This window comes from Mercurialis annua, linkage group LG3 (genome assembly GCF_937616625.2).
Source record: "Mercurialis annua linkage group LG3, ddMerAnnu1.2, whole genome shotgun sequence".
Lineage (NCBI taxonomy): Eukaryota > Viridiplantae > Streptophyta > Magnoliopsida > Malpighiales > Euphorbiaceae > Mercurialis > Mercurialis annua.
In genome coordinates, this window is record NC_065572.1 from 68,604,702 (window position 1) to 68,616,972 (window position 12,271).

The window sequence follows — 12,271 nt, forward strand, 5'->3', positions numbered from 1 at the left end:
ATTTTTGGCAAATTAGAATGCAACAACAATAATGCTAGCGTGGTTATATATTTTTTTTAACTCGATATTTTGATTTGCCAAAAATGAAAGTTGGTGGGTTATATCGTTAAGTTTTGAAGTTCGTGTTATAATTTACGCTAAAATTTGTGATTTAATTTGCAATTAACCCTTTAAATATGTGATTTCAAGTCTTTGGCCAAATCACCAAAATTTACTTGATTTTTTTGACTTTTTTTTATTTATGGCACTTTCTTTTAATAACGCTAATTTTAGTTTAATTTTGATAAGTGCATTTCAATTATAGCCGAAATTGACGTTTTTAAAAGGCGACGTCATGAATAAAAGTCGAAAAGGCTGAAATTTTTTAAGTTATTAGACTTTTTTTTCACAATCATTACTACAGGAAACAACTATAATAAATAGAATACAAACAACATTAATTGAATGCAGATGCATATAATAAGAGATATATAGGGCAGCCAGGCAGGTTTGTAGGGCAGGATATGAAATTTGGAAGAGGGTGCATGGTCAGAATTTGAATTAAAAAAGATTATCTACTCAAATCTAAGATGCTGATTTTATAGCATATCATCCAGCTGCAATTACAGGTCCCTCCATGCATATTTTTGCGAGTCCCTCCAAAAGGTTAATATTGCCCTGCCTGTCCTTTCTCCATTATTGGATACATATAAATTAAGTATAATAGAAGAAGAATTAAGCAAGCTAAGAGTCAACTATAAAGTCACAATATAACGTCTTAATTTGTTCAATCATGCTTTTTTGGTTCCAATTGTTTTTTTCTGCAATTTTATCGTTAAAAAGTGGTAATTGCCGTAACCTAATAAAACCCTAACGGTAGTAATGGTTAAACTGTTAAATTATATAGAGAAGATGGGTTTTGCATGTCCTTTAAAAGTTTGAAGTTTTCACGTCATTTTATATTTATATGGATAGACAGATGGCTTGCGGTGGTGGGTCAATTCGTGACCAAATGAAAACTGCTTAAAATCGTACCTAAGACAGCAAAGAGAGATTTTTAAAAGGAAAAAGTCGGCGCCTCCATTGATGTCGGAGAAACGTAGCCGAAACCGAATTATTTTTACTGCTGATTCATGAAATTGGATGTACTAAATAAAAAAAGGTTAGAATTATACAGTAATTTTGTATATAAAATATTTTATATTTGTTTAAATATGGACTAGAAATGTGTGCATGTTTAGCAAGTATATTATATGCATATTAAATTACAGTACACAAGCATCAATATCATGTTTCTACTTAACCTTTAAGCTGACAGCATAATTAGTTAGTTGTTTGGACTTAAAAAAAACACTATACAACCAACGGGGTAAGCGACTTGCTATCGCTTACGTAAGGTTTCGAGTTCGAGATTTGTGAATGCAGAAAATCTCCGCTGACAGATTTATCCACCATACCAGATGCACGATGCGGGTCGGATCCGGATTAGTTAGAGTGAAACTTTAAAAATCGGATGGACAACCAAAAAAAAGTACTATACAAATTGCTAAAAGTTAGAATAGAAAAGATAGCGATTCCATAAAAATTAATTGTGGTATGAAAGAGAAACTTCATAAATTTTAATTGCATTTAAATTTAAATATGATTCAATTTGATGAACTACAGTGTTCAATTTTTTTATACATGTGTTTGATAAAATAGTTAAAATTATAGATATGAAAAACGATTTTACCTTTGTAATGCACACTGGTTACAAGTTTTTTTATGAATAAAATTATATTAAAAGTCATAATTAAGAAGTAACAAAAACTTTCAACTCAAGACTTTCGCACAAGAAATGGCTCACAAAGGATGCGCATTAGAGTTACGATTATGAAAAGAAGCAAATTACAATTTAGAATTGAGAATACAACTCGAATTTTAAAAAAACTCCATGCTAAAATACGAAAAACTAAAATATTTACATTTATAATCAAAACCCGTCTTTGCAAAACTCAAAAAAATCACATCCTTTGGACAAGTTAAAGATTCTTAAAAAATACGCCTATTTTTACTTTTTCATAATACCCAAATAATATTAATCCAAAAAAAGTACTACAGTATCTTTTACAATAAACTAAAAGATTTTAAGTGATAGTGTACTATCTGATTAAAATCAGATCGTAACATATGAACATGACACAAGCCACAAGTACTATGAATAGCTACGATAAAAGTCATTTGACTGATCTCAAAGCACTATGTTTTGTCCCCCTGAGTACTGATTATCATAACATGAATCAAAACAGAGCTCATCATTAAATATTACAGAAAGTCAAAAAAAAAATGTAAAATCAATTCAATTTCACTTCATTAGTCTCATACATTATGCATAATTAAAATCTTTATCATCTGCTAATAGCTTAGTGCGTTTATTACATGATCAAAATCTGCCGACAAACTTTTCTTAAATGAAACAATTAGAAGATGTGTTAAGCAGATTACCTTGCTAGGAAAAGGTTAAAAAAAAATAAAAAAAAGTAAAAAAAAATAGAAAGATGGGGTTTCCATAAGGCGTACAATCGTGGATTCTCATACACGGGCAATGATGTTTTTAGAAATATAGAGCTATTTTGTAATTCTTTTTAGCCTTGTTTTGTTTTGACTTCTTTTGCCTTCCACAATTGTGGATGAGCTAATTCATTGATCATTTATCCAAAAACAAAATAGAAAGATGGGGTACTAAATAATTTACTGCAATTTTTTTTGTTGGTCAGATAATGGCATCTTCTATGTAGGTCATATATATAGTAGAACATTAATTTCAAAAATAGTCAATTCATCAAATTGTTATCTACTGGAAATAGACAACAGTTTTTAGATAAAAATAATAATTAAAAACTGGAAGGAGAGATATATATTGTGATTTCAAGTACATGTACATGCATGTCAATCTCCACTGTGTGTTCCCGCAAATTCAAATTAAATTATCAAATAAGGTTCTCATGAGTTAAACTTTGAACAAAGGGTCAACGCACCCCCTGAACTTGTGACACGGGGTCATCTAGCCCAATTTATACTTTTTTGAGCAACTAACCCCAAAACTCTTCATTTTTGGGTCAAATAACCCAATAATTTATATTTTTATTTTAAAAAACAGATTTAGGATAATTATATCGCAACAATTAGGGAAGTATTTAATTATTTTTTTGCATCTCTCACCTCCGATTTGTATTTTACGCGTTTTAAAAATATAACTATGGGTTACTTGACCCGAAAATGAAGAGTTTTGGGGTTATTTGCTCAAAAAAGTATAAATTGGGTTAGATGACCCCGTGACACAAGTTTAGGGGGTGCGTTGACCCTTTGTTCATTAAACTTTTAACCTTTAAAAATTTATGTTATTTTAATGAACAATTTATTTATTTATAAGTTTATACTGTTGGTGCGTTATTTACCATCTAGATTTTACTAATCAAACATGATTGTCAATAAGCGAGATTTTATTATAAAATGTATAATATTATCAGATGATATTTTATCAAAAAATATTAGGTGAGATTCTAATGTCTCTCACACTTTAGTATATTTTTTAATGAATAGAAATATATTAAAAAGTTACAAAAAGTGATAAGGTATTTTTACTATACAAGAGGTCGCATAATAAAATTACTCCCTTCATTTTTTTTTACTTGTCACTTTAGGCAAAAGTATTCATCAATAGTTGTGTTTTTAGAAATTTAAGATAACATTAGTTATAATTTTTCAAATTTATTCCTCCCCTAATAAATGACTCTATGACTCAACTTACAAAAGCACTTATTACATATAGGATTATATGAGTATTTATTTTACTTTTTTATATATACAATTTTAACTAAATAGACAGCTAAAAAAATAAAGGGAGTATAATCTTTTTAAAAAGGGTTAATTACATATAAAATCACCACCTTTACACGAAATTGCAAAAATAACACGACCTTTAAAACGTGGCAATTCAGGACACCACCTTTCATTTATTTTCAAAAATAACACGGGCACATTTTTAGTGGTATTTTGCTGACGTGGCGTGACACGTGGCACTCTAATCGGGTGTCCAAGTCAGCAAAATTTTATCAAAAAACGTGCACATGTTGTTTTTGAAAAGAAATGAAAGGTGATGCCCTGAATTGACACGTTTTAAAGGTCGTGTTATTTTTAAAAATTCGTGTAAAGGTGGTGATTTTATATGTAATTAACCATTTTAAAAATTCACTACTCAAGAGCTCACAGAAGATGGAAATTACAAATTTGGAAAAGAAAAATTACAAAGCATAAATTTAAGCAATTGTTATGATGGCATACACCAACACAAGCATGCATTATTTTATTCTTTTAGACGCATGAGTTATTTGTTATTTAATCCTAAAAGTAAAATATGTTTATGAATCTAGTGATCGATATAGAGAGGATGACATTTACATAATACATCTACTTGTCTGGAATTTTGCTGATGGTGACCCCCTGGTAATTAATTATTTACAGTTTGATTGATATTTTTGACGAATAATACTATATAATTCAACTTTTTTAATCCATCTTTTTATACCGTTTGATTCGACAATTAAAAAGTGTAGTGATTAAATTCTGTTTTTTGAGACATATACTTTTGGATGGAAATTGAACGAAAGAAATTTTACCACGTAAAATGGATTAAACGAGTTGAATTACAAACTGGGTTGCAAAGTATTTTCCATTTTGACAGTGGTAAAAATGATTTGACAGAGAATCACATGTTTGACTTTTTTTTTTTTATGAATACATGTTTGACTGTAAAGTTCATGTTTTCTTCTTTCAAATTCGATGATCTCATTAGGATATGCCACTAAAGAATGTCGGTGGAAACAACAACTACATTTATCAAGTTGATAAACAAATAGCCAAGACGACATCAAGATTGACCCAAATGAAATAATTACATTCAAGCGCCCCATAATTTTTTTTAAGAGGGATGCAATCATGCAACAGGAAAAAAACAGATAGTTAGAGGTATATAAAAATTAAAACTTTTTGTTTAGGTTTAGTGGTGTTAAATGTTATATTTTTTAAACTTATAAAAATTATTCAAATTTTTCAAAAATTATAATTTGATTAGTTCATTAAAAATCTATTCAATTTAAAAATCAATATAATAATATTTTCAAACTTAATTTATCCGAAACATGTAACATTGCAGTTGAAAATCAATTCTTTTAAAACGTTATGCATGCAATTGCTGCAAAGGCTCAACTAATTTTTAAAAATTGAATAAATTTTTTGCGATTTTCTAAAAGTGGGATAAATAATTTACAATATTAAAAAGATTTTGATTATTTTCAAAAACGTTTAAAAAAATTGGCATCATTGGATCTTTTATTTAGAAAGATAAAAAAAAGTTTAAAATATTATTAAGGGTACAAGATCTTTTTTTAGAATCGGAAGGGGGCAGAGAGGGGGCCAGTGACCCTACTAGTCCTCCTTATCCCCGCCCTTAATTACATTTCTTGTAAGATTTATCAACTGTATATATAATTTTTATACTAACACCGTTTACGTGATTTACACATGATTCGTAGTATCACTTATTTTATATTAAATATATGTTTATATTTTATATTAATTTTAATTTAATTTTTAGTATTAATAACAAATAAAATATTTAAGTTTCTACAAAATATATCGACAAATAAAAAATTCAGAATTATTCAAATTTTAAAATAAAAATTAATTTAAAAAATATATGAGAAGACGACATTATATGAATATTTTGATTTGTAAATACAACAATAAAAAGTAGTTTTTCATATTTTTTATTGAGTAAACAACCATAAAATAGTAATTTAATTAAATTTATAGTCAAAATTTAAAAATTTAAACTAAGTATATTTTTTTCGATATATTTAATTAGAATTGATAAAAAATAGTATATTTAATTAAGTAATCTTCTACTTCTTAAAAATATAAAATAGTATATCTAATTGATAATATAAACTAACAATTTGAATTGAAACTTAAAACTAAGGAATAATTTGATATTACAGTAGCGTGGCTTGAATTTCTATATATAGAGCGTTTTGAAATTTTAAATTTTCCTTTGATGGAATCCAATTAGGATTAGGATTTGAGTGTTTGTACTTGATTGAATTACTCCTAATCCAACTAGGATTTGGATTCTTTAATGTTCTCTTATCTTCAAGAAGTAAAAGATTCCACCTTTGGTATTGTAAAAGAAATCTGGGTCGAATTAGGATTGATTTCCGATAATTCGTGCATATTTCGGATGACCTACCAGTCATTCATCTTGCTAGCCAACCATCATCTCGCCGAAATGATGTGCTGATGACGAGATGACCTTGTTCTAGAGCCTATTCATCTCGTGGTTGGCATTTGGCAACATCTCGGAGAGATGATGGTCCTAGTACAACCACCAATTTCGAAAAGTTATAACTCTTTGCATACAGCTCCAAATGATTTAGTTTTTGTTTATTGAAAATCTTAAGATATCTAGTTTATTTCTCATGAAAAATACAAACCCATTGGAGATCTCTAAGCATTTCTAAATTTCTACTTAATGAAGAAGGGTCAAATCTATAAATAGGCAAATATTAAGCTTAATTTTGTCAATCTTTAAAATTTCATAAGTTGAGATATACCACTACAAATGATGTAATTCTTGATGTTTTAGAAAGTTGGGGATGTCTAATATAATTCTTACGAAAAACACTTTCTCATTTGATAGAAGGGCAAAAATATTAGTTCATGAATAAAAATCAATTTGATTTATTTTCTTCATTATTTTTATTTTTTTTATTTTTAAGGGTAACTAATTCTGAAAATCATTGAACTTCCAAATTTTTTCATTTCATTCACTAAACTATTTTTTTTAATTATTGAACTTTTATTTTATTTTCATTTTGGTATTTTGCGGCCAAAAATGTTTAAGCGTCAACCGTAATTTATCTATTTATTATTTGAAAAAAAATTCATATATGCATAATTTAACCTAAACACTTATTTTTAAAATAAAATTATACACCCAAGATAAATTTTTAAAATAAAACTAACAAATTTAATTAAAATATCGAACTGGGCATATGTTCAACTTGAAAAATCACATTAAAAGTGCAACGGAAAGAAAGCTTTGTTAATGAGATGTGTGTCTCATAATTAATGATAATGTGGGAAGACATCAAATTGATAAGAAAAAATCCAGAAACTGGTTACCCATTCCAAGATTCTCAAGGTCTATATCAAAATGATGATACAAACTTATGAAAACTTGCTGTTAGGCTTAACAGTAATAAATTAATTATAATGACCTTAAACAAGAAATGACAAAGAATCTTCTTAATTATTAATATCACATTAAAAAAACTTTAATTAATTGTTTCCGTAATTTTAAAGTTTCTTGCAGCTAGCTTATGATTAAAGCTAAAAATAAACTACCTAACTAAAGTCATTTTTTTTCTTAATAATTTATTAATAAAATAAAAGTCCTCGGTGATTGAATTCTTTCGTAATTTGAGCAAAGAAACTTGTAATTACATGATTCATGATTGTTTCTTTCTTTCCAAATTCAGAAGAAATTAAAGATCGCTTTCTGAATTGATTGTCCTGTTTTGATGTTTAGTTTTACAAAAATAATCGGTGTAGATCAATGAAGTTAGGTGATACAAGAAAAATTCTTATTATTTTCAATGATGATTCTACCCTTTTATTGCTTATACTTGAAACACAACAGAAGTACAGAACAAAGGAAACAAACGGGACAAACAACGTTTATATATTCTGATTAAAAATCCTTCAAATATATGTATGCCGACAAACAATATACTATGAATAAATAGAGAAAATAAAAAAGAAAGCAGATAGTTTGCAAACTCTTAATTAAATATTTATACAAGTCGGTTCGCGAACTCTTTATCAAACTTATATACGAATCAGTTCACAAACAATTAACGAGCTTGTATACGAGTTGTTTGTGAATATAAACAAGCCGAACAATGATATGTTCATGTTTGGCTCGTTTAAATAAATAAATATAAAATTAAGTTCGAACTCGGTTCGTTTAAAAAATAAACGAATGTGAACCAAGTTTTTATTAAGCCGAACTATGAACAGTTCAGTTTGTTTACAACCCTAACAGTTTTATTAGAGGGGACAGCACCAATAGAAATGACTTAGGCAATAATAAAGGCGACTACAGCAACCAGATCATAACTATTTTTTATTTTAAAATTCTAAATTTTATATTAATTTTAAAAATTATAAACTGAGTTCTGTTTGTAGTAAATTATGACAAATTAAATTTTAAAATTTATTTATTAAAAAAAGTGAGTTCTTGGTCAAATTAAATTAAATCCAGCTTAATAATAAAAATTAAAATAAATAATAAATATACTATCTAAATGTATAATTTTTTAGGAAAAAGAAAAAGTTATCCATTTTCATTGGGACTTGAGACTTGAGCAACTGAGTACATTTAACTAGAAACAGCTCAGCCAGCCCACCAGATCTCATGGATGATGGAGCGTAGCCCAAAGATTTACCTTCAATATAGTGTAGGTTTGCGTCAAAGTAACACCCAATGGATATAAGGCCTGGGCTATATTCAAGATTTGGACTGATGATGTCTAGCCTTCTAAATCTATTCACGTTACTTTGCTTTTGTTGATTAAATTCACAATTTTTTTTTTTTGACTTAAGTGTCAATTTGACTCCCCAACTTGCAAAATGGTGATCAACTAGTATAGATTTTAATTTCATGCTCAATTTAGTCTTAAACTTGTCTTTTTTTTTTTTATCAATTCGACTAATTTTTACACCTGACTTGGCGTTTGTAGTTCACCTCCAAAATTACTTATTTATAAGGATTGGCTTGCCCTTAAACTTGTAAGTCGCGGTCAATTAATACCAAAATAAGTGTTTTTAGCTATTAACTCTTTCTATTTGTCATTTTTTATCAATTCGATCAAATTAATAATATATAAAGTTATGAAATACAATTAAACCCCTCAATTTACTTTTAGTATAAATTAATTTAAAATTAAATAAAAAATTATAATAACCAATTAAAGTGATTTTATTTAATCTTGAACTAATTTATACATAAAAATAATTAATTTTATAATAAATTAATAATTTATAATTATTTGCAACTGTATTTTATATATTATAAAAATATTATGCTAATTTTAATATTATATTTCATTATATTTTAGAAACATTATTATAATATTTTTTAGACTAAAATATACTAATAATAGGTTTAAGGGATAAATTGAACTTTATTTTTAACAATGAAGCCTCTTATAACAATTATAAGATCTAATTGATAAAAATTGACAATTTAAAGGGGTCAATTGTTAATAAAAAAATTAATTTTAGTGTTAATCACAACGTACAAATTTTAAGGAGCAAATAGATATTTAAAGAAATGTACTCGCACATTATTGGAGTTGAACTACATGAGCTGAATTAGCTCTAAAAATGGGACAAATTGATAAAAAGGAAAAGACAAATTTAGAACAAAATTGATTATAAACTCAAAATATATATTAATTGACCATCGCTTGCAAGTTGAGGTCCTAAATTGCATCTTAAACAATTTTTCTTTATAAAATGACTTCCAAGCAGCTTTGCAAAATATCATACTTGTTTGAGAAGTAAAATACAAGCTAAAGAAAATTCTTATTATATTTGAATGAGAAAAACATCTTAGGAAACTAACAAATGAAATAGCACAACATAATTGAGTGGTGATGATCAATCAATAATACCAACAAACGGTACGAGTCACATATCAAATTATGCATTCCAAGTATTGTATACTACATAGTACATACCACCTTCAAATAACTTGGGCTAGTTGTTTAGCCATAGCCGCTCCAAATGAAGAAACTTCAAAAAGAAAAATCCAAATTAGAAAGGCCATCTTTATTTGATGGCGGAAAAGGTCGAATTATACTATTCTCTACTAATTAAAATTAATAATAACCATACCATATGGATTATATAATATTACATCATATAAGATTATGAACTATTTATTTATAGCGCGTGAAAACGCTTACGTTTATGAGCTATTTATCTATAGCGCGTGACAGTCGACACGTCCCATTACTATACGCAGGGGCGGCCATGAGCATGAGCTCCAGCCTGATAAAGAATAAGGTGATGAATAGCCGAGGCAAACAACTCCCTCAACTCAGGATACTGAGCTATCACAGGACGAGCCGCGCCTTCAAGAACATTCAAAGCCCTTGCTTCTTCAAGAGCCTTACTATTACCTACATTCAGTGACAGATAACACAACAGAACCAAACCCTGCATTTTCGCAGGATCGCCGCCGTTTCTTATCAGTTTTATCAAACAAGGGACCCCATTAAACTCTATAATCGCCTTCGAATGTTGACCGCAATTGAAATTCTCCGGACACACAAATTTCCCCAAGGCTATAGCTGATTCAGTTGCCACTTCCACATTTCTATTACCAAGCTGATCAACTAAAGAACTGACAATCCGCGTCTCCTTAGCCGGAAAAGTTCGAGCTAAGCACCCAATTGACCTTATAGCAGGAATCTGCAAAACTGGATCATTTACTTCTTCTTGAATCACTCTCAAAAGCTGATCTAAAATCGCCATAGCAGGTGGCCAATTCGTCTTAAAAGCTGCACGTCGGAGATCCGCATTAGTCTCCGCTACGGCAGTGATCTCCATTACAGTCATTAAACAGTTCAACTGAAGATCCCCTGTTTCTTTCTCTATAATCTTGGCTAGACAAAGTAAACCTTTCGTCTCCGTAATTTTCTTGCTGTTCGAAATACTTCCTTTCGACAGCTTCCATAATGCTAATGCACAACTAACCTTAAGCTTAAACTCAACCTCTGGTGATACCATTTCCCCGTCTTTCTTGTGCTGGGCATTTTTTTTACTACTACTAGTATCTAAATAACAATTCAACGAAGTAACCCGATTCATTCGAGTTTTCTTGTAATCTAGCTCATTTTTCATCTGAACAAGCGAATGAATGCTAGTTTTAGCAGGCTGATTATTACTACTACTATTACTGCTATTCAAATCTAAATCTAAATCAGTAGATAATAACAATACCAATGGCCGAGTTACATTCTGCGTAACGAACTCTTCTTGCGCATACGTATCCAATTCCACCATCCTGGCAATCAAATCCGCAACCTTAATCTGAACTTTCGTAACAGAATCGCCTAAAACCTTGACGATTATCGGTACTCCAAGAAACTCCGTAATCAAACGAACTCTTTGTTGATTTGTTGCAATACTAAAAAGAGCATTCACAGCAGCAATTTGAGCATTCGGAGAGTAAGAATAGCCATCTTTAAGCAATTTCAACAACGGCAAAATCCCGAATTCTTCAACGATCAGTTTCCTGTTTCGATCACTATCATTAGCTAAAGAAGCAAGTCCGTTAGCAGCATCAACCCGATCTTTAATCTGACCCATTTGTATAGTTGAAATGTAACTCCAAACCCAAGCAAGAATCGGGTCGTCATTCGCAATCGGAGGGAGTGAAAGCGAAGCACTACCGGTACACTCAAAGATAGACAGAAGCCATTTCATGTCAGCAATGGAAGATTCAAGAAGGTTCGAAACTTTACGAAAATCAGTAACGGAAGTGATGGAGAAAACCTGACGAAGAACGCCGGTGTGCTTACATTTTCGGACGAGGGTGAGTGCGCGGTCGAGGTTCTTGGTTATGTCGGAGGAGATACGGCGGAGAGGGCGGTCGTAGAGGGAGGGTGTGGAAGCGTAGAGGCGGACGGAAGAACGTAGAAGCTGAGAGAGACGGTCGACTTGTTTTGATATGTCGGAGCAGTCTTGTTTTGAGGATTCGGCTTCTTGGGCGGATTTGATGACTCGATCAGCTAGTAGAATTGGTAAGGCTAGCTCTTCTTGCAGAGTTTTTTCTTCTTCCGACCGGAGAGTTAGAGTTGCAGAAGCAGTAGACATTACTAAGTTGAAGATAAGATAAAATTTTGCTATTTTTTTCTGTTAAGACAGTTGGGAGTTTGAGGAAATTTTCTATTATTATATGGTAGATTGATGTTGGTGATGGGTTTGAGGAATTGTACTTGTACCAGCATAAGAATCAAAAGAAAAAGAACGCAAGAATTTTCCTGCTTGTGAAGTCTTTTGGAACTCGAAGGACAAGAAAAGTGACGAGCCAATGATTCTACGTGGATGCTATTGATTAGTACATGGTCCAATCACGTAGCTGAGCCACAGGATGACAGACATACCCTGAGGGGCGCCTCTG

General features: G+C 30.1%; 1 protein-coding gene across 1 annotated transcript; it reads right to left on the reverse strand.

The window, feature by feature from the left end:
• Window positions 1–9,647: 9,647 nt before the first annotated feature.
• LOC126675241 (uncharacterized) lies at window positions 9,648–12,226 on the reverse strand. Its single transcript, XM_050369849.2, has 2 exons — window positions 10,050–12,226; window positions 9,648–9,876 (listed from the first exon to the last, which is right to left on the reverse strand). Exon 1 carries the CDS (start codon window positions 11,962–11,964, stop codon window positions 10,099–10,101), a length of 1,866 nt encoding a protein of 621 aa, XP_050225806.1. The 5' UTR covers window positions 11,965–12,226; the 3' UTR covers window positions 9,648–9,876; window positions 10,050–10,098.
• Between the last annotated feature and the right edge of the window lie 45 nt (window positions 12,227–12,271).